The sequence below is a fragment of the Nelumbo lutea genome, chromosome 4 (assembly GCF_056320005.1).
Source record: "Nelumbo lutea isolate HS-2025 chromosome 4, American lotus-T2T, whole genome shotgun sequence".
NCBI classification, from domain to species: domain Eukaryota; kingdom Viridiplantae; phylum Streptophyta; class Magnoliopsida; order Proteales; family Nelumbonaceae; genus Nelumbo; species Nelumbo lutea.
The window spans coordinates 20,034,912-20,059,502 of record NC_142687.1 but is presented as its reverse complement, the minus strand read 5'-3'; the positions used below and the strand labels follow the sequence as shown (position 1 = coordinate 20,059,502).

The following is a 24,591-nucleotide window of genomic DNA, read 5'->3' as shown; positions in this document are numbered from 1 at the left end:
TTGACATTAAATTTGGTCCAGCTTGCACAACTTACACCCCTAGGAATAAATCCATCTATTTGTCCCGTGGAGCCTTGGCTTGCTTGAAAAGAAAAAAATAAAATAAATAACAGCATACAAACACGCTGAGAATACAATATCTACCTGGATATCGAAAATATCTCCTATATTAATATGTTAAATTCATAGAAAAATGACCCTATGTGTAATTGGATGCCATACTCTCATGCTATTCACACACATTTTGCTTTCAGGAGATTCATCTTTGTCCTATGTGGCATATGCCAATGGAAGTTGTGTTTTTCCTTGTAATATATGGTATAATGCATCATCATCATCATTCTACCTAAATCGTAGATCCCTATAACTCAAAAAAGAAGAGGGGCACATGTCATTATGTGAATTGAAAATCAAACTTTTACATATTTTTATGAGATAAAACCTGTTTAAATATGCTATCTAACATGTTAATATTAGTTGTAACTAAAATTTAAGAAAACCATCGTAATTAGGACCCACATGATCATATCATAGTGAGAAGTTAGATTCAAAACATTCGGTTGGGGCCTAGGCTAACCAGATCCGACCCAAATGATATTTCTTATTTGTTATATGTGTAGTTTTCTATCTAGATATCTGCATATATGGAAGATTATATGTATGCAGCTGTTTATACTTATTTCTTACGAGTAAATGGAAGAGAGAAAATAGAAAGGATGATGTATCTTTGCCCTAAAAAAATAAAACTGTAAAGTATTATTATACAATATATATATATATATATATATATATGAAAGTTATAAGAAATTATTTAAGTACCATATGATTTAATAATGAATATGGTACTGAACAGAACATTTATGTAGTTTAGATGATGATGATGTTGATATATTACTGTAAAATAATAGGAGTGCAACTCAGGTGGTTGTGGGAGTAGTTGAAGAATTTCAATTACATCCCGCTAGGGTTTGCGTCAAGGCCCATTCAAATTTGAAAAATGCTTTAACCCAACCCATATTACACCCCTACAAAATACGTTTACATGGATATTGTCTACACAAAATGGATTATTAGTCACCCCTAAACCCTAATCCTGGTGAAGGTGAGACTCCATGAAAAGGGATTGTCATAACCAGTCAAAGACTTTACTAGCAAGCCAGTTGGCATGTGTTTGTGAATTTGGTCACTGCTCCCAATCGTACTCAACATAATCAATCTGATATCATTGATTGGTTTGGGTTTGGGTTGGAAACAGCATCCTGAATATTAGTATGGACTTCAACACATTGGGTAGGCTGAGGTGATCAAATCCATGGAATGTTCACACAGACCAACTCGCTAGTCCGGCTCCCAACCACCTGATTCTTCCATATGAAATTCAGTACAACCTTTTTCTTCCATTGCTAGTTCAATGAAAAATTTGTGTTGCAGTTTGAAATGCATTACCAGGAAGTTGAAATGGATATTGCAAAATTTGTAAATTGAACTTCCCCTCTTCTAGCAAGTGAATAATGAACAAATTTGTCATTACCAAGAAATATGCATTCTATTCTAAGAGCCTAGCCACTTTCAGTTTAACATATCATTTCTTTCTCTGGTGGATACTGTTTCTTAAAATTAAAGAGCTCTAAAAAATACCGTTTTCTATGAAAAAACAGTTCTAAACAAATAGGCGTTTCTTGGAACACCATTTTTTTTTAACATAATGATGATGTATCACCATTTTTTAGAGCAACGGCAACAATGCCAAACAAACGCAATTTACGACAGCATAAATATAGATTCGATTTCTACTGACTTTGAAAAAAGGAATTATTAGTGGTGTGTTATGCGCCCTATCACTTAGCCACTAACCCATTGACTAGGCCTGCTTTACTGTATCTAGCCCTCAACACAATCATCGAATTTGGATGGTTCTTAGAAGTCGCTTACGGGGTGATCCAGCATTCCGAATGGCTCTTTATTTCAGAATTTTTGAACGGCACTAAGGAGCCCTTTTCTGTGTGTGAGTCCTCTGTTGACTGCAACACAGGCTTTAGATTTTTTGGGTAATACAAAGAATGGATGTTACATAATACAAGTATGATGGCTATCCTCATTGACTTCAGCCATTCAATGTCTTTTCTTGGCTTCCTTCTCGAAATTGATCTCCGGGGATATGAATTCAATTCCATTTTGGATGTATTTGATGTAGGAGTATTTGGCCAATTTGTAGATCTTAATAGTGGCATCGAATGGATGTATCCTAACCACCCATCACCAACCACCGCCAATGCCGCTATCTATTCTCAACTATTCTTTTCCTCAGGCAACTCCAATTATAAAAAGGGGCTCTCATATTAAAGTAAACACACATTAGAAGCAGGGGTGGATTCGAGCTGAGCCGAGCCAAATAGTGTGAGGTTCGAGTTCAGTTCGTCAAGGTAGTATACTCAGCTTGAGTAAAAAACTCATAAGTTTGAGCTCAGTTCGGCTTGAGCTCAATTTGAGAAAAAAATGTTTTATAAAAATATTTTTTATTTGATATTTAAAAAATTAAGAAATATAATATTTTTATTATATATATATTCAAGCTCAGCTCGTGAGCCTCACAAGCCAAACTCTATTAATATTAGGCTCGGCTCGAGCTCAGCCTGTTTATTAATCAAGCTTGTAAATTGGGCTTGAACTCGGATCGAAGCTCGGTTGAAACCGAGCCGAACCGAGCTCGAGTAGCTCGTGAAGAACTTGGCTCTTGGCCACCCCCAACTAGAAGATAAGCTCTAAGTTTCCTCTCTTGCTTGGTTCGACCCCTCATAGCTCTCAACTAACTTGACTGTCGGAGTCTTCGCCCTTGGGATAACTCCTAGGGCCTCTAACATATTTCTTCTCTCAGATTGGACCTGTTGGCCTCGGATGTTTAAAAATTACCTTATTGCCCTTGACTCCACATTTAGTAGTAAGTCTTAAATATAGGTTGGAATTTGGTTTGTTTATATATTTATGGGGTATTCGATAACATGGTTGGTTTTGTTTTTGGAAACAAAGACAACTTCCACATTGACAAAATTGCATTGTTTTTGTTGATGTGGCAATTGTTTTGTTTTCAAAAACAAAACCGACCATGTTGTGGAACACCCCCTTAGGTAATAAATTTAAATTTGTTTAAATCAGAACATGATAAATCTGTACAAAATCAACATAAATTTACAAAATAAAGTGTAAAGCAATAAATGTGTTATAAAGAGAAAAATCTATATATCTAAATCTTATTTAATTCTGAAAAACTTTAGTATTAAAAAATATTCTTTTGTGTTTATGTATTCAATAGATTGGATCAGATTATAATAGATCGGATCAATTAATATTCCAATTTGAATAATTTCATGTCAGATTCAATCTATTTATGGCTAAGCAGATATTCAAATCCAATTTAAATGAATTGGATTGAAATTCAAATCGGATAATATCTGATCCATTTGCAGCCCTATGCCAATCTTCACTAGTATATCCATCATTCTCATAAGTTTTTAGGTGTTTAGATTTCAACAGCCTTGCAGCTAGCTTGGTTTTGCTCGCCCTATAATTTTTATATGCATACATTAAATATATAATATTTTATATTATATATATAATATGTGTAGAAAAATTCTTGTATACATTATATAATACAAAATGTTATATAAAATATGAATTAATTGTGTCATATTATAATATATTAATATTTATATATACAACATACAATTTAACGTAAAATACATGTATAAATATACATAAATATTATATATATATATATATATATATATATATATATATATATATATATATATATTTTGTGGGCCATGCATGAATACAAAACGTAGACCCAAACTTGAAATTTCTGGGTTGGACTGAAAATAATCACCCCTAGGTGAGGTGGGGAATTATATTTTTGTTAAACAACTCTTAACACAGTCATCAAGTGCAGCTAATCCAGATTCTATGTAAACGGGCTGTGCCATCTTGAACACTACCAAATGGAGTTGCAGATCCAGGATCTACTAAGTGGCCGTTCAAACGAATTAGGAGTTATTCCTTGCATAGCGCACCTCACACCAACAGACACATACCGTTGTGTATTAGGAATATCTCCTATGAATAATAAAACAAAAGTATGAAAAATGTTCCTGATGTGCAATTGAAACATGCTGTAAAATCAGTATAAAGAGCACACTGTGAGAAACAGATCATAATTCAGACTTTGTTCAAACATGTACTTTGGAAATACATCAAAATAAAAGAAAGAAAAGTGCACTTAAGATAGAGTTTAGAACCAGGTATGGGTCAGGAACGTGTTATGTTTTTGGTAAACAGAATGAGTTAGTGGAGACCAACTAGGAAAGTAGTAGGGCTATAAAACATATCTATTTATCCGGATTCTATTTTAGATTTGTCCTATTGAGGATGATCCGAATTCAATTTATTTATAATTACAACAGATATGAATCCACCTTTATCCAATCCCATATAATCTGCTTAAATTTCGTTTAAATGTGTATCTCTCTATACTATATAAAGCACATATTTTTGCTTTTGATTTTATACAAGTTGTAAAAGCTAAGTTGAAATACTATATATCATATATGGTTAAACACAATATTTTAAAAACTGATCTAGAGGCCGAATTGTTTTTGTCTTTGGGTTGTGGGTTATTGGTTCAATTGACTGGGTGGAACAGTTTAGATATATATAGATATATACATATGAAATGACAGCTTAGGACACAAATCTCAAAAAATTATCCAAAATAAAAAAAAAATCAACTCAATCGGACATCGGAGTGCAAAGTTATGACCTCTGAAATTTTACATATATTCAATTTACAATCTATGACCTGGTCACCGAGTCGAATAAGTTAATGGTCGAATCAGCTAAGTCAAATGATTCTTGACAAAGTCAACCATTGAATTGTACCTAAAATTCTAACCGGGTGACAGAACGATCGAATCGCGGGTTGGAAACATCGGTTAAACATGTGCATTGTCGTGTTATTATGGTAGTATACTTAAAATTTATATTTTAAATATTGTGTTTTTAGTAAGGCTTTATATGGAAAGAGTGCATGCGTTGGTTTAATTTTGTAGGCGTTTGATAATAATGAATCTATGTATTGAAAATCACAGCAAATACAGATTCCAAAACATTTGTATTCAAAATTGGAGAAAACTTTTGCACTCAAATTTCATCAATTTATAGAAGATGGGTTCCAATCTTGGAATTATCATTATAAAAGTTAATCAACGTAACATTCGTTTGGAAATAGTATGAAAATATCATACAAAAACTAGCATATATTTGCATTTATACTCAACCTTTTTGTATTTGTATTCTTCTCAATTCTCACATGAGTCTGGATTGTTGAGATCTCTTTCAAGAAAAAAGTCTGCTTATATGACATCCAATTATGCATTGAGAATATTTCCTTTACATGTCTGTTAAATTTATAGAGATATATTCAGTTAGACCCCCACAGGTGTGTGCAGCGATTTTACTTGACGCAGCAAAACCCACTTGACCTGAGTTGGGATCTCCCGCCAAGAGAGAGAGAGATCTGCTCCTCACATAAGGCATCTCACAATGACCTCACAGGTATACCTCACCATGCATTGGAAATATTTTCTATAAATAATAATATATAAGTACGGAAGATATTCCTAATGCATAGTCGGATGTGTTTGTGAGGTTGGTGTGAGGCGTCATGTGAGGAGCAGATACAGTCTTGCCAACACCAAGAGAGTTTGGATGTGCTCCCCATAGAGCGTTTCTCACACTAACGTTACAATGGTTTCAGCCGCACATTGGGAACATCTTCTGTATTTTGTGTTTTGAGATGCCCTATATACAGTGGGATGGGACTGTGAGGTTGGTGCAAGGAGATGTTTTTGATTCCCACCAACATAGTTTGTTTCAACACCCTTCCAACATCATCTGACATTGCATGTCTCATCATTAGTCTAGAACCCACCATTACGAGTGGCAACGAGTCGAGCTTTTCATGAGCTGCTCGACCTCGGCTTGGTTTCAACTGAGCTTGAGCCCAATTTATAGGCTTGATTAATAAAACGAGCTGAGCTTGAATATATATATATATATATATATATATATATATATATTATTTATTTGTATAATAAAATTATAAAAAATAATATATATAATAAAATTATTATAATTCTTGATTTTTTAATATCAAATAAAAAATAATTATATATATAATTTTTTATTTTTATAAAATATTTTTCCTCAAATCAAGCTCAAACCGAGCCGAGCTCGAGCTTATGAGTTTTTTACTCGAGTTGAGCTTGAACTCAATATTCTAGCTCGAACCAATCTCAAGCTCAAGCTCGGGCTTGGCTTGGCTTGAATCCACCCCTACCACCATAAAAGTGGGACCATAGAGATGTGCGGTTTTCCGGATCCGGATCTGGATTCGCCCGACCCTGGCCCGTTAACAAGTCTAGGTGCTGGTCTGCTGGCGTGTACTACGGTCCATACTACTACTTTACACGGAATTGGGATCTGCTCCTTCACACGTACCAAACCACCTAAATCGAACACGAAGGTGTTTCTCTGTCTGAGCTATTCGCCTGAATTTCGAAGTCTACAACACACAGCAAATCGAATCCAACGCGCTACCCCTGCGGCCTGCGAGTCTTCAAGGACGACGACTCTTTCAAACAATTCCATTCTGAATTCCTCCTCTCCGGTTCGATTATGCGAGATTCAGGATTCTGAGCGATCAACGAAACTATTTATTTGAATATTCCTCTATTTCTATCAAAATTCGAAAGATGGGATGCTGTAACAGCAAAGGCGGGGAGTCGACTGCCAATAGGATCGCTAGATGGCGATCGACGGGCATTGTCGCTCTAAGAGATTCCAAATTGAAGGTAGCCTTTACCTACCCTTTTTATCGGATTTATTTCTGTTCGTTTCGTATCTCGTACTTTTACTGTTTTTTTTTTTTTAATTTAGATTTGAACTTGTTTTTCGATTAAGAAAAGAAATCGGTTGATACGAGCTGTTTGTCGGTTAATTTTTTTGTTTAGTTTATTTCATTCTCTATGTTTTGCTTGTTGCATTTGATGAATTAGTGTTTTAGAGAACTTTATTACTTATCTCATCCTCATCGTGAAGACCAGACTGTTGGAACTTTGGACTACAATTTCTGTCTGGTAATACTTGAATTTCAATTGCAGTGATCGTCTTGTTTCTCCATTGTAAATTTTGGTTCACTATTTTTATCCACTAATAGAATTGTCATCCCCTTATGGTTTCAGTTTTCTGTTTAATTTATGAGCTGAATTTAAAACTTAGTGTTTATTGTCCATTTTATATTTAATCGTGTTTATGGTCTTTGAGCTTGCATCTCCCTCTCCTTTCTATCCTCCCCTAAGAAGCAGTCACACCCATACTCCAACTTTCTAGCGCAGTATTGCAAACAGAAGCGCTTGGTTTCAATGTTTTTGTTTATTTTCGTTTTTGACAGAAAGTGTTGCAATTCCCGTTACTTAGGACGAAATATGGAATTGTAGTTATGTTACTGGCGTGTAAATCTTGGGTTAAGTTTAGTTGCACTATGTCTCAAGAGAAACCACATGGATTAGATTACTTGCGTTTAGCTCTTGGTTTTGGTGCTGCCTTGGCAGTGTCTCGAATGAGGATAGCTCGTCGAGTTCAGTTGCATTTAGCTATAGTATGGGTAATGGGAGAGATCAACAAGATGGAGCAAAATAGTTTGATCGATTACATGCTCAAATCTATTGATTCAAAATGATGTGCAATTTATTGGTTTTGAGGCCCTTTTCACATAAAGCTGTCACAACTCAATATTAGTTTTCTTTCTCCAGTTGATGGGGAAGTGGTTCTGTTGGTTATTGGAGATCAAGTGAAGAACTTTAATGTTTGCTGCCTCATTGTTGAAATGATTTGGTGTGCCACATTTGAAGGTAGTTGGCATGCTAATATCAGATTCTCTGGCTTTGCTTCTCAGTTGAGCCACCTTGCTTCTATTCTCAGAGAAATTGTACTTTGCTGTTTTCTGGTGAAAGCATTTGCATAGTGTTATATTTTACTAAACTGAAAAAATGTTATAATAAATTTTGGGTTGCTAGTAGTAAAAATTGTTAATATCTGAGGTTCAGTTTGGGAAGAGTATAAATACAAATATGTACAGTGCAAATACAAGGTTTAGAAATATAATATTACAAGGTTTTGCACCGTACATATTTGTATTTGTACTCTTACCAAACTAAGCCTGAGGAGAAATGACACCATCTGTATTATGAGTACTGTATTCAGATTTTAATTAATTAGATCTATCTCAGTGTTGTGGGTGAAATTAATCTCCTCAGGATTTAGAATATATTTTATGGTTGGTTTTGCCTCATTGTTCTGGACACACTAACAGAAACTTTTTTTTTAATTGTTTGTTATGGTGATGAAAAATATTAGAACAATTGGGTTGGTTGTCAGTTATAAGGGAACCACGAAGATGATAATCATTTCTACTTCTTTTCCTCTTTTCCCATCCATTTATTGGTAAACTGACCATGAAACCTCCGATTGTACAGATAGTACCAAATGAAATTTTTGACTTGGAGAAATCTGTACGTACTCTTGATGTAACACACAATAAAATAGGTAAAATTATATTCTTATCTATTTATCTCTCTTTTACTTTCTTGTCCTTTCCCTTGCTTTCATTTGTTTCTTGCTTTAGCTGGCCAGGCTATCTTCCACAGAACAGTACATAACATGCAATGATTGGTCTGGAGCATTTACTTATGCAAACCTTAAATGCATGAAATTTCTGTTTCTCTGTATTTTCTATTTTTGTAATTTTGATCCTTCCAGGTAAAAGGTGCAAAGTTTGTGGAAACACTTTTGAGAAACACTTAGATGGTCCATTAATATATTCCCAAGTATACTTTTATCTAGTGTCTGTGGTTGTTTTGCATGCAACCATCATATCAAATTTAGTGGAGCACTGAAGCATTCTCAAGAAATAATTCAAAAATAAATTGATTAAGTTATTTCTACAAAGAGAGTTTATGCAGACACTGTAGAGAACATTGATGTGGGCCCCACAGCTGTGGTCCCACTCTGTCCGTAGGGTAGAATGTATCTAGTCACAGCTGTGGTTATTTTGCTATTATGTTATTTCTAGTTTCAGTTTTATATTGGTTGTTATTTGTTAGCAGTTATGATGTAAACACCAAGGGCAGATATGTCCTTTCATGTAACTAGCATAACCTATATATATTAACTTAAAGTGGTGGCGGCAGAATATTGACATTCTGTTCTTCTCCTAAAAATCTGTGTTCTACTGCTCTTTCACCACTCTTTCCTCTACTTCTTCTTCACTTTCTCTTCTCATCGAACCTGAAATCTCTTAGTGGTCAAGACTGAATAGCAGTCTTGAAAACCTACATGGTATCAAAGCCAAGTTAGGGTTTTTCATGTGAGTCTAATACCAGCCGACCACATGAGAATTCCCTAGGATTGAAAGCTGAAAAGGAGGAGTTCGCAGACTGATTCTTGGAGATTGCCAGAGGTGCTAGCAGCTGTTGGAAACTTGCTAGGGTTGCAGAGTGTTGGTGGTTAGGAAGGATCTGAGAAGACTAGGGTTTAGGTAACCCTAGAAGGCAGCGAACTATTTTTTCCTTGTAAGTTGTTTACTTTTTAAGAGAAGTTCTATCCGAGAAGATAGGTTGGACCTATCTGGAGGGGAAGGCTGAATCATTCTAGTTCTTTCTCTCTTAGATGCACTAGGGTTTTACAGCAAACCCTGGCCGAACTGTGTTTCTCTCTACTCTAGGGTTTGAAAGTGATCTGCGGCAAGCCCTATTGTTTGACTGAACCCTATGATCTACCTAGAGCTACTCTTAAGTTTATTGGTAGGTCCGATTAGATTCTAGGGTTTCTTATTAACCCTACTGCAAGCTCATCTATACAGTTTGGACTGTGCGACTGAATTGCTTCCTTTCAGGACTGATTAAAACCCTACTGCAAGCTCATCTATATAGTTTGGACTGTGCAACTGAATTGCTCCCTTTTAGGACTGATTAAAACCCTAACTTTCCCTAGCATATCAGTTTTTTTTTTAAAGATGTTCTCAGAGTTCTAAGGGAGTTAGAGATCTACGGACAACTACTGCTGTGTTGGCTAGTTGGCTTCAGATCAGAATTATTTCGGTTTTGTGCACATACACTGAGAATACAGATCATGCCTATACTGTTTTGATTGTGATTGGTGATTCAAGTGCTGTTTTGAGACTTGACAAAAATGGAGTCTAAAATTCAGGCAGAAGGCAGTCTTGGGAACATTAGTTATAGTGGTATTTTTGAGATGGGTGGTCAGATTACGACTGTGAAGTTTGATGGACCAAACTATTTGGAATGGGCCCAATCAGCCATGAAGGCTATTGGTGGAAGAGGTAAATTAGGGTACCTCCTGGGAGATATGAAAGAACCTTCCAAGGGAGACCCGACATATACCAAGTGGATGCAAGAAAACTACTTGGTTATGACATGGCTGTGTAATTCTATGCAGCCTCATATTAGCCAGAATTATTTGTGGGCAAAGACAGCCAAGGAGATATGGGATGTTATGAAAGAAACTTACTCCCAACCCCTTAATGTTGCCAGAGCATATGAATTGAAATGTGAAGTGAACATCCTTAAACAAGAAGAGAAACCGGTGTCGGTCTACTTCTCTACCTTGAAGTCCCTGTGGCATGAGATTGATCACTTAGAGACTCTTGAGTGGAAGAGTTCCAAAGATGCTCAGACTCATAGAAAGCACATCGAGACAAACAGAGTGTTTGAGTTCCTGGCAGGACTGAACTCAGAATATGATATTGTGAGGCAGAAGATTTTGACTAGAGACAGTGTGACTCTCTCTCAGGCTTACTCATTTGTACACAGTGAAGAGACCAGAAGGAAGGTTATGATGCAACCCACATCAGCCTTTGTAGCGGCTACACCAAAATCAAGGGGTGATTCAGAGAAGGACAGGAGGAAGGAAGACAAGAAGGATGTAGTATGTGAACATTGTAAGAAACCCAAACATACAAAAGAGACATGTTGGAAACTGCATCCCCACTTGGTTCCTGCGAAGTTAAGAAACAAGAAGGGCACTGCTCATGTAGCCATGAACACTGATTCCGCATCCTCAGTTGGCACAAAAGGAACATCTTTGGAGACCTTAGCTGCAGTTCGGGCTGCCCTAATACAGCTAGAAAAGGAGGTTGGAAATTCAGCTCAGCTACCGCAGTCTCCATCAGCCCCTGTCACATCTGCCTTCGCCCATTTAGGTACTCGAGCTTCAGTCTATCATGCCTCAGCTCCAGGTACTGCTGAACCTTGTTGGTAATAGACTCAGGTGCATCTGATCACATGACTAGCTTGCCTTCATTGTTTACTACTTACCCTTTGTCTTCTGCTAGGGATAAGGTATCTATTGTTGATGGCTCCCTGGTTTCTATTTCTGGGAAGGGTGACATCAAGCTTTCAGATACTATCTCCCTATCATCTGTTTTGCATGTTCCTAAGCTTGATACTAACCTTCTTTCAGTCAGTAGTATTACCAAGCATATGAACTGCTTAGTAACCTTCTTCCCTGACCGATGTGTTTTTCAGGACTTGGAGACGCAGAAGGTGATTGGGATTGGCTGTGAGACGAATGGGATCTATCTGCTCGGGGAGCGGTTCCGTCAGGGAGAGTCAGTAGAGAAGTTGTCTTTTGTTTCTCAGAGTGTGAGTCTGGTTATGCTTTGGCATAACCGATTAGGTCATTTGTCTTTTCGATCTTTACAGAATTTGTTTCCTACTTTATTTGAGTCTATTGAGTTGTCTCAGCTACAGTGTGAAAGTTGTGAGTTTGCTAAGCATTGTAGAAAGCCTTATTTATTGAGTAATAAAAGGAGTGATAATTCTTTTGATATTGTGCATACTGACGTTTGGGGACCATATCATATCCCTTCCATGGGTGGGTACAGATGCTTTTTGTTATTTGTTGATGACCATACCCGTTTTTCTTGGGTTTATCTCATGCGTTCACGAGATGAGGTACCTTCCTTGACCCAAAATTTTCACCAAATGATCCTAACCCAGTTTGATGCCAAGATCAAAGTTCTCAGATCTGATAATGCAAAGGAATGCTTTGCTAAATCATTGACATCTTATCTTCTTCATCATGGGGTTATCCACCAGAGCTCTTGCCCTCATACACCTCAACAGAATGGAGTTGCCGAGAGGAAAAATATGCACATTTTGGAAGTGGCTAGAAGCCTCGTGTTTACTTCCAATGTCCCTATTCGCTTATGGGGGGATGCTATCCTCACGGCAGTATACCTTATTAATCGGGTCCCTTCCAGGGTCCTTGATATGTGATCTCCTTTTTCGCTTCTACACCCACGTGAGGACTTGTTTTCTATTCCCCTTAAGACATTCGGTTGCACTTGCTTTGTTCAGCTTCTCGGACCCCATCCCTCCAATTTCGAACCCAAAGCCTCCAAATGCATCTTCCTTGGTTATGCACAAACTCAAAAGGGTTATTGCTGTTATGATCCTATCTCCAGGAGGAAGTTTGTCTCCATGGATGTCACTTTCTTTGAGGGGACACCCTATTATCCTCGGGTTGCCCCTCAAGGGGAGAGTAGTGAGAGTGGGGGTTTGAGTTCTTGTCTTCAGGGGGAGGGTAGTGAGAGTGGGGCAGTTCCTTTACCTATTCCATTGGGTGATGAGAACTACAATGGTGAGGGTGGTCAGAGGGATCAGGAGTTGAGGGAAAGCTACAATGGTGAGGGTGGTTAGAGGGATCAGGAGTTGAGGGTTTATCACAGGCGGTGCAGGTAGGTTGATCCTGATCATCAGCAGTTCAGACTAACTCAAATCTCATCTGCAGCTCCAGGTCCAGATACTTCAGTCCCAGAGCCCATAAAGACTTCCCCTACAGATGATCTTGACCTTCCAATTGCAGTCCATAAAGGGAAACGACATTGTACCACATCCACAGCCCACTGTATTTCCCATTTTTTATCCTATGATCGCCTATCTCCTACCTATAGGTCCTACCTTAGCTCCATTTCCAATGTCCCTATTCCAAGAACAGTGCAAGAAGCCCTATCCGTCCCTGAATGGAAAGATGCAATGCAAGTTGAGATGGATGCCCTGTTGAAAAACAACACCTGGGAGGTAGTTGATTTGCCAAAAGGAAAGAAACCAGTTGGGTATTTACAGTGAAGCATAATGCAGATGGATCTATTGAGAGGTATAAAGCTCGGTTAGTTGCAAGAGGGTTTACATAGACTTATGGCATAGATTATTTGGAGACATTTGCACCGGTAGCCGAGATTACTACTATTCGAGTTCTATTGTCCCTTACAGCAAGTCACACTTGGCCTTTATACCAAATGGACGTGAAAAATTACTTTCTGAATGGAGATCTGCAGGAAGAAGTTTACATGTGATTGCCTCTTGGATTCTATGATGCAGAAATAGGTAAGAAGGTCTGCTGGCTCAACAAGGCTTTGTATGGTTTGAACAGTCACTTAGGGCTTGGTTCGATAGATTCAAACTAGCACTTGTGAAGTTTGGATATGTACAGGCCTAGTCAGATCATACCCTATTCATCAAGAGGGTGGAGTCCTCTTTGACACTACTGGCCGTATATGTTGATGATATTGTGGCCACAGGGAATGATAGCCATGAGATTGAGTCTCTTAAACAGCTTCTTCACCAAGAATTTGAGGTGGACCTTGGTGTACTCCGGTATTTTTTGGGTATTGAGGTTGCTAGATCCAAACAAGGGATCTTTATATCTCAGAGGAAATATGTCCTAGACCTGTTGGCAGAAACTGGAAAGTTAGGTGTCAAGCCTGCAGATACACCAGTTGAACAGAATCACAGGATTAGTGCCGAGAGTGGGGAGCTTCTTGAAGACAAAGTTATGTTCCAGCAATTAATAGGAAAGCTCCTATATCTCTGCCTCACTCGGCCAGATATTACTTATGCTGTTAGTGTTGTCAGCCAGTACATGCATTCTCCTAGAACCACACATCTTCTTGTGGCAGAAAGAATCTTAGCCTACTTGAAGAGATGCCCGGGTAGGGGTATACTTTTCAAGAACAACAATCACATGAAGGTGGAGGTCTATACTGATGCAGATTGGGCTGGGAGTGTTGATGATAGAAGGTCTACCTCAGGATATTGTGCCCTTGTGGGAGGAAACCTTGTCTCCTGGAGAAGTAAGAAACAAAGTGTTGTCTCTCGGTCAAGTGCTGAAGTAGAATATAGGTCCATGGCCAATGGAGTGGCTGAAATCCTATGGCTAAGATCTCTACTTGAGGAGTTGGGTATTGAGTATGAGAAGCCCCTGATGTTGTACTGTGATAATCAAGCTGCCATTAATATAGCACATAATCCAGTACAGCATGACAGAACCAAACACATTGAAGTTGACTGCCATTTTGTGCGAGAGAGGGTCTCATCTCAAGAAGTATGCCTCCCTTACATCACATCCAGTATGCAACTAGCAGACATCCTCACTAAAGCCGTATCAAGAAAGAAGCTAGAGGCAGATCTATCCAAGTTGAGAATGATGAACATATACTCCCAACTTGAGGGGGAGTGTAGAGAACATTGATGTGGGCCCCACAGCTGTGGTCCCACTCTGTCCGTAGGGTAGAATGTATCTAGTCACAGCTGTGGTTATTTTGATATTCTGTTATTTCTAGTTTCAATTTTATATTGGTTGTTATTTGTTAGCAGTTATGATGTAAACACCAAGGGCAGATATGTCCTTTCATGTAACTAGCATAACCTATATATATTAACTTAAAGTGGCAGCGGTAGAATATTGACATTCTGTTCTTCTCCTCAAAATCTGTGTTCTACTGCTCTTTCACCACTCTTTCTTCTACTTCTTCACTTTCTCTTCTCATCGAACCTGAAATCTCTTAGTGGTCAAGACTGAATAGCAGTCTTGAAAACCTACAGATACATTTTTAGACACCCATATAGGCAGATAGATAATGCTATTCTTTGCCCAAAGTTCCATATATGATAGTTTTGTAACTCACATAGATGGCTCATTACAAGATTAAATAGGTCCCAATGCTATGATTAGAGTATAGAGATTGACATTAAATACTTTTGTTTGAGTGATCTTGCTTTTCTAAGACTTATTTCTAGTGCAACTGATGTTTTACTTCTGCAGTTGACATTCCTGTGGCGATCATCAAATTAACCAACATGCAGCGCTTGGTAAGAATCAAGCAATTTCATGTTTATGTGTAAAATACAATAAAAAAGTATTCATGTCAAGTGGTGTAGGGGTGGGAGTCTTGGATTCTTCTTTTTGATGGGTTTATCAAAGGGAGTTTGAGGTCCAAAGTTTATCTTAAGTTTACTAGATGTCTGACTAATAGAGTTTTCCATGGTTGACTTTCACTTTGCTTCACTCTTTTTTTTTTTTTTTTTTTTTTAATGTCCAAAGGATAAATAAATACCACTAGGAACATCACTGGAGCTCAACTTTTTTGAATCCGGAATTTCATTGCTTTCAACTACTAGCTTGTTGGCCCAATGTCCCATCCCATGATTGTGCCATACTGTGGGCTCAGGGGCCAAATAGGACTTCTATCTCTTATACCCTCCTGTTGTATGTGCTCATTCATTTGCATATGATACACCTGTATTGGACCCTTTAAGAAAGATCTGGATTTCTGTCACAGAATTTTTTGACAGGATTATGAAACAAGGGGCCTGAAAACCTGACAGAAAACTCTTTGTTTTCAGATATTAGCAGATAATCTTATTGAACGACTTCCAGAGAACCTGGGGAAACTCCAGTACCTAAAATTTCTCATTATTGATGAGAATCGAATTACCACATTGCCTGATGAGTGTAATTTTCTGCCCTAAATAAGTACTATGCTGTCATGTATAATGTAATTTGGTGCATTCAATGCATATTTTCATGAAGACAGTCTTATATGGTCATTTCTTCTCTCCTAGTTGACAACTAGTCTTATTCAATAGGGCCTTTACTTCTTATGATTTATGATATTGCTGTTATTTCTGACCATATATGAATTTTCTTTGTCCAGTAGGGTTGCTGGTGAGGCTTGAGCAATTATCTGTCTCTGGGAATTTGCTAACTTGCTTGCCTGGAACCATAGGTAGCTTGCGCAATGTGAGTATATATTGTTTAGTCAGCCACAAGTTATGTCCAATTGCTCTGCACTCTTTGTCATTGAGGCTACATTCATCTCAGATGGTTGCTTACTTGAATTTGCCTAAATTGTTTTGGTCTATGTTTCTAGTTTAGAATAAATCATTAACTAATAATCAATGTTTGAAAATATGGAGGCATGATGTGAGGTGTTTCACTATCTGGAGGTATGAGGTGTAGTACAGAATGCAAGAAGTGTTAGCCTCCTGTTACAAGGAGGCCTAAGCCTCCTCAAGAGGAGGAGGAAGAGAAGGAAGGAGTTCTCCTTTTCTTTTCTTTTCCTTTTTTTTTTCTTTCTTCCTCTCTGCATGGGCAAATGGTATATTGGCTCAGAGGCACCCATGCCTCCAGAATACGTCTCAGGGTGTGCCTCCATGTGTATACCTCAAGCACCTTTAAAAACATTTCCAATAATATTTCCTTGTTCTGTTTGACTTTCAACAATTTAACTTCTCCACTGAACAAAAACTAGAAGATCCTTTGTTAGTTTAGGTCTTTTTCTAAATGTGTTTATTGGTTGTGGAGTCCCTTTTATTAGTTTAAGATTTCATGATACCATTCTAACACATAATAAGGCATATGAATGAAACTTCTAGAACTTTTTATTTATGTTAAACTTGTATTTTAGTGTGGTCAATGAGATGGAACATATTATACCAGAAGGCTCTGGGTCAATCCCTAGCATGATAATACCTATGCAGTATCTGAGGTGGCGATGCACTTAAATTGATAATGCGGGATTGCTTAGTTGATGCAAATGGCCAGGTTGATCACTTGGTGAATTGCACTGGATGACCTTTCTCACGTTACCTTTTCCTATAGTGAGACATAAAATGGACTCAAAGTTGGAGGATATTTGTAGCTTTGATGTTTTTGTGAATTGGGTCTTGTGAAATATGCGTTGATAATATGCATGATTTGTACTGTTTTGGATTGGAATATTTAGCTTCTCTTTGATAACTTTGATATTTATTTACTTGTATGTGCACATCAAACCAGACTGAGTTTTAGTACTAGTCTAAATATTGTCAATGGGATAAGATAATGACTAAATTGCTAGGATCTAGCTATGGTTTAAGTTACAATTCTAATGGAAACAATAATGTAATAAGAAGAAAATTCAAACTATAACTATTCTAATAAAAGAAAAAATATTTATTGATAAATATGTAACTGGAATGTCCCTAAAGGGAGGAGGTTGACCTTGATGTTAAAATAGACTAATCAATCTCCGGATGGGATAAAGAGAAGACTACAAATGAGAATTACATCAATACCTGGTCCTGGTAACAGGTGTTACCCAACGAAGTTGGTCCCTGGTTACTCCATTACTTGCAAGGGAAGCAACTAAGGTGTTAGCTGTTCTGGGCATCCATTTGAACGAGCCTTAATATTTCGATTGACTGCATAATTGGAGGAGGAACTGAAAACTGTGGAAGAGGTTTGCATTGGGTAGACACATGAAACTAAGGTGGCCGCATGAATAAACTTATGTTTATGATCACCACAATAGCATTGCTTGATATATTGTTTTTTAGTAGAAAATTGGGGTACAATTGTATAGTCATAGTGAATGTGTCTTGAAGGAGTTTTTAGCTGTCATTTTACATTATTTATTTTTCCAATTGTATACTTTGGGTAACATTTCTTCCTTCTCAATCCTGGTTCAGTTCCATTTTTTTAATTTTGATGCCATGTGTACAGAGGAGACAAACTATACTGTCATTCACATTCTTTGAGTTTCTATGAACTTAGCTTTCAATATGATGTTGCAGGACCTAATGTGGATTCTTTGACAATGCAGTTATTGTTATTAAATGTGTCAAATAACAAGTTAAAGTCCCTACCAGAATCAATTGGGAGTTGCTTCTCTTTAGAAGAATTACAAGCCAATGGTATTTTCAGCTTCCATATATCATTATGCTCTCAGATAGCATGCATGATGCACGTGGACATAATGAAAAACAATTGATTATTTTGATTGTTCTTGTTCATTTAGAATTTCATTTGTTGAAATATTTACTTAACCTAATTAATCTACAATATATGCATATGTTTTTCTAAAATAGCTTGGGTTCTTCTGTAGAATTGCATGCTTGTGTGTGTCTGAGAGAGAGACTTATAGTGGCTGGAATCTTTGCTTTTGCCTTTTAATTGCATTTGTTGGTGTGACAGCTGACTGGTACAGCATTTGGAGAATTAAATTTGGTTTTGACTTTTAAGTTGTCCCAGCCAATGTTTTAAAAACCAAACTGAGCATTGGATCATTTTATTTCCAAATGGTTTGACCAACCCAGCTCAGTCTTATCTAAATGATAGTCAATACATCATAAGCATATGTTCGTTCACTTGTGCAACACCTTATAGTTCCTTTTAAAAGATCTTCCCGCAGACCCACCAAAGAAGCACCTTACAACCCTCCAACAAAACCACCGTTGCAGCACCTTATAATTTCTTCTTAGTTATCTTCTTGTAAATTCTTTCTTGCAAATTACCTCCTTTTCTTTAATTCTGCACAACCAATCAAAGGCTAAATGCCTACCATGTCCACTGCAGGCTGCTGGATCTCTTAGAAGCTAGTTCTCTCTCCCTCTCTTTCTCTCTCTCTCTCTCTCTCTCTCACACACACACACACACACACACGTGCATGTGCACATGCTTGCATTCTCACTTACACTTGAAATGATCACCACCTTGTTATCATCTTTCTCAAGGAAAAACCCTCCAACTTGTTCTTGTCTTTGTCTCTCATGTGTCATCTCTTCCCCTTTGATATCAAGGAAAAACCCTCCACCTTCCTTTGTATACCCTTGTTCTTGTCTTCTATACCCTTCTTTGTATAGAAAATGGCATGCACACTTCAAAAAGGAAATTAATGGATCATAAGAGAGAAAACAAAGAAGTGACAAAAACCTTCTTATTTTTTCTTGCATCTCATCTTTTAAGCTGTTGTGCTGAACTGGTGGAAAAAAAACCTGAGCTGTTCCCAAATTTTCATAGATGGAAAATGGTTCAAATGGTTCTGTCCGATTTTGATGTAAGGACAGTTTAATTAATGGATTGGATTGATAATTATGTCTCTTAACAACCTCACCTGGTTGATCATTCAGTTTGATCAGATTTTTAAGATGGTGTTTGGTTCCATTACTGTTTATCAGATAATTGGCACCAACTCAGTGCCACATAGGTGTTTCTCCCAATGAAGTTTGAAATTTTGTTTGGTTAATTCATTTATTGAGAAAATGTTTTTCTTGGGTTGTGTGAGAGCCATCATTGGAGGAAACATCATTTTTTATGTTCAATGGTAAGCGTTTTTTCCTATTCAGATTATGTGGCTCCTAATGGTGCCTAGCCGTCATAAAGCAATAAAAAACATTTTGTCCCGATTTTCAAGGGAAAAATCGTACAAAACGTTTTTCTGATAAATGGCTATGGAACTAAACAGCCCCTAAAATACCAATCCTGGTCTACATTTTCTCATTGAACCATATCGTATTTGAAAAAGAAATGCTTCAATGGAATCATTATATTTTAACTTAACGAATGTTCTATTAACTCTTGCTGGTATGAGTGGTTTCAGATGTTTTCTGTAGGTGTTATGCTTGTGACTTTTAATATTTTTGCCCTCTTTTTTTATCCTCAACTTCAAGATTCTGAATTGTGCTTACAGGCAATTTAATTGATGATCTTCCGTCATCAATTTGCAATCTTGTATACTTAAAGTCCCTCTGCTTAGACAACAATAATGTGTATCAGGTATGAACTTCAAAACCTAGTGAAACTTCATTTGCTATTAATTCATTATACTTTACCTTTCTTCAAAAAATTTATAGGTATATGTATATAATGCATTTACTTGTTCTCATCTCTTGATTGCTAACTTTTGAATAGATAGAGAGCACTTTTTTTTCTAAAAAATCTCTGAACATTGGTATGCACATGTAACTTTTGTAAGACTGCATGTTCATAGATTTTCCTTTAATTGCCCTGTTGGTATGCACATGTAACTTATTCACTGAGCAGAACTTATGTTTAATTCAACTGAGGTTCAATAAAGAAGTGAAAATGTAATTGTGATCACAAAACTTGATTTTTCTATAACTTTGCCAAGTCTATGATAATAGAGAGCTTATTGTTTTGTTAAAATAAGGAAAGGTAAGAAAAAAAATAGAGCGTCCTGTATCCTCATTCCAAATTTTGCTATCAAGAGAGTGTATCATACCTAACCTTTCTAAAACCTCTAAAGGATATATTTACCTTCAAAGAGCAAACATGACTAAGTAGCCTTAAATTTTTAAGAATTATGAGGGAGTTAGGTTTATGAGCAGCAATTGTTTTGGGAAAAGTTGTAATTGACACATTCTGTATTACATAATAGTTGTTGGAAGTTCTTCCAACATTTGGTTGTAATGTTCATGATTTAACTAAATAGAATTTCCTTTACTGTTCAAAAAACAGAAAAAAAAAGAACTACGAGGGAGTTAAACTTGTGAAGTATGAGGTTTAGGCAATCATGAAACTAGTAGTTTTTCTAGATTTAGAGAGCATATTAGGGCTGTAATTGGATCAGATTCGGATTGGATTCAGCAAAATCGGATTCGAATCTGATTCGATTGGATTTGAATTCAAATCCTAACGGACTTGGACCAGATTCGGATTTAATTCAACTCCGCTTTAATTTCTTAAAATACCAAAAATAAAAGATTTAATTACTTTTCAACTTTTATATATAATAGATTAATATAAGTATAACATACTGAATTTATTATATATATAAATTCATATTTAATATATTATATAAAATATATTTTATAATTTTAAATATAATATATAAAAATTATATATTAAATAAATAAATATTGTAATGTAATCAGATTCAAATTTTAATAGGATCGGATGGGGTCAAATCCAAATCCGAATTCGATTATTAATCAAATGTTGATTGTAACATCCGAATCCAAGATAATCGGATCGGATGTCGGAGGGCCTTGGATTTTTGTGTATCATTGATAGGCCTAGAGCATATGTGTCTTCAAAAGCACGTGACTTAAATAGCAAGAAGTGTTTAAGAACTGAAGGGAGTTGAACATCTAGGATTTGAAATTTAGACATCGGTTAAACTGAGTAGTTTTCCTTTCCATTCTTTGGATATGTATGTGTTTGTTTTCACAACTTTATGATTAAATCTAGGGGTGCTCATAAAAACTAAAAAACTGGAAAACCGAACTGATCGGTTCAGTATTTTTGAAAACCGAAGGACCGGTTCAGTTTTCGGTTAACCTAGAAAAAATCAACAGTTAGCCGAACTGACTAGTATATATATTTTTATGTATATTATATATTTTAATATATATCATATATTATCTATAATTCTATATTATATATTTATATGCATTATGTATATATATTTATAATATATACATTATAAATATAAAAAAATCGAATAGGTTGTTGGAATGTTAACTTTATTTATTATGTTTTATTCTGCTGAGTTAGGGTCCGTTTGGACAAATTAAAGCATTTTTTTTTTGTTTTTTATGCTGTAACTTAAGTAGGGGCATAAGGGTCCTTTCCCTTCTAATTATGGTCGCCCTATATATATTAATATAAGCTGGCGCCGCCAACACTGTAGCGGCACTGTAGCATACTCCAAATCTCTCTCCTCTTCTCCTACCTCTCTTCTCCTCTGTTCGGCTGTTAATATGGTATCAGAGCTGTTCTGCTAGGCCTGTGAGCAGATTGAACAAGCTTCAACCTGCTGTCTTCTTCAACTGAGATAAAAAAAGTTTAGACCTACGACTGGTATAGATTTTTTTTAGTGTTTTTTTCCTTTTCCTTGGTTGTGTACCAAGAAGAAACTATATGACTCCAGACCGCTGAATGCTTTCTGAGAAGCTGTGAGGTTCGAACCTCTTTTTTTTATGGATTGTGTGATCCCATGTCTGAGAATTCAGATCTATAGGTCGTGGATGACCTGATCTTTTAACCCTTGTGGTGTAACCATACTGGTTTACGACCCCTCCTAGCAGTTGATGTGTTTGGGGTGTCTGGAAGTTGGTGGAGTATGACTGCTAAGTCAGATCAGCTCTGAGATCACCCTAAAATCTTGCCTTTTTCGGACAATCTAGGCTAGTTTGTGGTCAGATTGTGTCCAGATTGTAGTGTGTGCATGTGGGCTTCATCCTTGGTGTTTCTAGGACTGTTTGTTTGGTGATAGGAGGGATCATAAGATGTGTGTAAGGTCTGAAAGGTGTTTGAATTATGTTCTCTGAGAATTCTGCAACTTCAGGAATTTCAGGAGGTCAAAATGGAATGAGTGAGGGGATGGATATGAGTTTTCCCATGGTTGTAATCGACTGAACCATCTTGAATGATGTAGGGGAATTAAACTTTATATTACTGCTAGAGGAAAAATTGGGTAATGGTAAAATCAAGGAACCAAAGATTGGTAGTGCTGAACATAACAGATGGGACCAAGAATATAGCATGGTGATGCCATGACTCTTGGTTTCCATGCTGCCACAAGTAAGGAAAACCTTTATGTGGATTGAAATAGCTTGTGAAGTATGGGAACAAGCAAAGTCTACCTATTCAAAACAGAGACACTATGCAAAGATATATTAATTACAAGCATAATCCTCCACTTGCAAGCAAGGGGAGAGGAGTCTCTCGGTGTACTATTCAGACTTGACATCAATTTGGAAGGAACTGGATTATTTTAAAAATGTGAATTGGAAGTGTGATGAGGATGCAAAGGCCTACAAATCACTTGTTTCCCAGCAACGGATATTTTCCTTTCTTTTGGGGCTGAATCCTGCATATGAATCCATGAGGGTACAAATCTTAGGAAGTAAGAACCTACCTTCAGTCCAAGAAGTTTATGCCCTAGTTTAGTCTGAAGAGAGCAGAAGAAGTGTGATGAATTGTATAGAAGGGGAACCGATTGCACTAGCTGTCTGAGTGGGTACAAGTTCAAATGTTGGAGGTTCTTTTAAAAAGGGAGATTCACAGAAGAGAGTGGATGACAAAGACAAACTTTGGTGCACTCACTTTCAAAAGTCCAGGCACACTAGAGACATGTTGGGATCTTCATGACAAGCTGAAATGGACTCAGGAATTGAGTAAGAAGTCTAATCCGAGTAAGAAGCCAACCCAACGGAGTCAGAAGATATATAACTTAACAAATGTGGCATCTCAAGAGACAAGTCCCATGGTACCCCAAGAGTGACACTCTGGTTCTGACCCCAAGGAAAAGATCATCAACTCCTTTCGTGATCACTTGGAATTATATGGTAGGACACTTTGCCAGATGGATTTTGGCCCTACTCCTTCTACCTCCTTTATGTCTACATTAGGTGACATTGCCACTGCATTCCATGTGTCATCTCATACATCTGATTCCCCTTAGATAATTGACTTTAGAGCCTCAAACCACATGACTGGTAAGTCAAATTTATTCAGGCATGTAACCTCCTATTTGGGAGAGATAAGGTGAGACTGGCTGATGGGTCTTATTCCACCATAGCCGGTCAAGGAACCATCTCCCTTCCTCTTAGTCTTACCCTCTCTAATGTGTTGCATGTTCTTAAATTACCTATCAATTTACTTTCCATTAGCAGTATTACTCATTCCTTGAATTGTTCAGTGACTTTTTTTTTTCTTCGTGTGTATTTCAGGATTTGACATCGGGGAAGATGATTGGTAGAGGAAGCATGGTGGATGGCCTCTACGTGTTGGAGAATAAAGCTGGTCTTGTGGCTACAGAGTCTTTAAGTTCTTCTAGTGAGAGTCATGCCTACTTGTGGCATAATCGTCTTGGTCACCTTTTGTTTGAGTCTTTAAAACTTATGTTTCCTGAGTTGTTTAATTCTTTGTTAGTTAGTAAATTGCAATGCCATACATGCCAATTGAGCAAACATTGTAGAAATTCCTTTTCCTTTAAGAAATAAAATATCTGAGTTTCCTTTTCATATTGTCTATTATGATGTTTGGGGACCTATTTCTCTACCTACTGAGATTGGATATAAATATTTCATTACTTTGATCGATGACTACTCTAGATATATTTGAGTGTATCCAATGCGATCTAGAGATGAAGTGCCAAAGATTGTGAAAAACTTTCAACGAATGGTTTTCACTCAATTTCAAATTGAAATTCACATTTTCCAGTCGGACAATGCAAAAGAGTACTTCCATAGTGATCTCACAGAGTTCTTTGCTTCGTGTGGATCCCTTCATTGAAGCTCTTGTGCCAGGACACCTCAACAAAACGGTGTTGCTGAAAGGAAAAACCGTCATCTTCTTGAGGTAGCTCGTGGTTTATTACTTCATATGAAT

General features: G+C 37.0%; 2 protein-coding genes across 6 annotated transcripts in view; both read left to right on the top strand.

Annotated features, from left to right (window-relative positions):
* Positions 1–6,529: 6,529 nt before the first annotated feature.
* Positions 6,530–24,591, top strand: part of LOC148854437 (Leucine-rich repeat (LRR) family protein) — a 38,907-nt gene continuing 20,845 nt past the window's right edge. For 2 of the 5 annotated variants that reach the window (XR_016113195.1, XR_016113194.1), the window contains exons 1-8: positions 6,530–6,905; positions 8,589–8,658; positions 15,238–15,284; positions 15,819–15,927; positions 16,130–16,215; positions 18,059–18,149; positions 19,925–20,010; positions 23,931–24,036. Coding sequence is in view for 3 of the 5 variants with exons in the window: in XM_088985798.1 (XP_088841924.1) it covers positions 6,807–6,905; positions 8,589–8,658; positions 15,238–15,284; positions 15,819–15,927; positions 16,130–16,215; positions 18,059–18,149; positions 19,925–20,010; positions 23,931–24,203 (861 nt within the window). In the remaining 2 variants the exon portion in view is untranslated. Of the gene's footprint in view, positions 6,906–8,588; positions 8,659–15,237; positions 15,285–15,818; positions 15,928–16,129; positions 16,216–18,058; positions 18,150–19,924; positions 20,011–23,930; positions 24,225–24,591 lie in introns of those variants that run through there. The other 3 variants (XM_088985798.1, XM_088985799.1, XM_088985800.1) reach the window with 3 other exon arrangements.
* Positions 10,175–11,800, top strand: LOC148854438 (uncharacterized). The gene is made up of 2 exons (XM_088985797.1): positions 10,175–11,368; positions 11,658–11,800. The coding sequence occupies exons 1-2, from the start codon at positions 10,303–10,305 to the stop codon at positions 11,693–11,695; spliced, it is 1,104 nt and encodes a 367-aa protein (XP_088841923.1). The 5' UTR covers positions 10,175–10,302; the 3' UTR covers positions 11,696–11,800.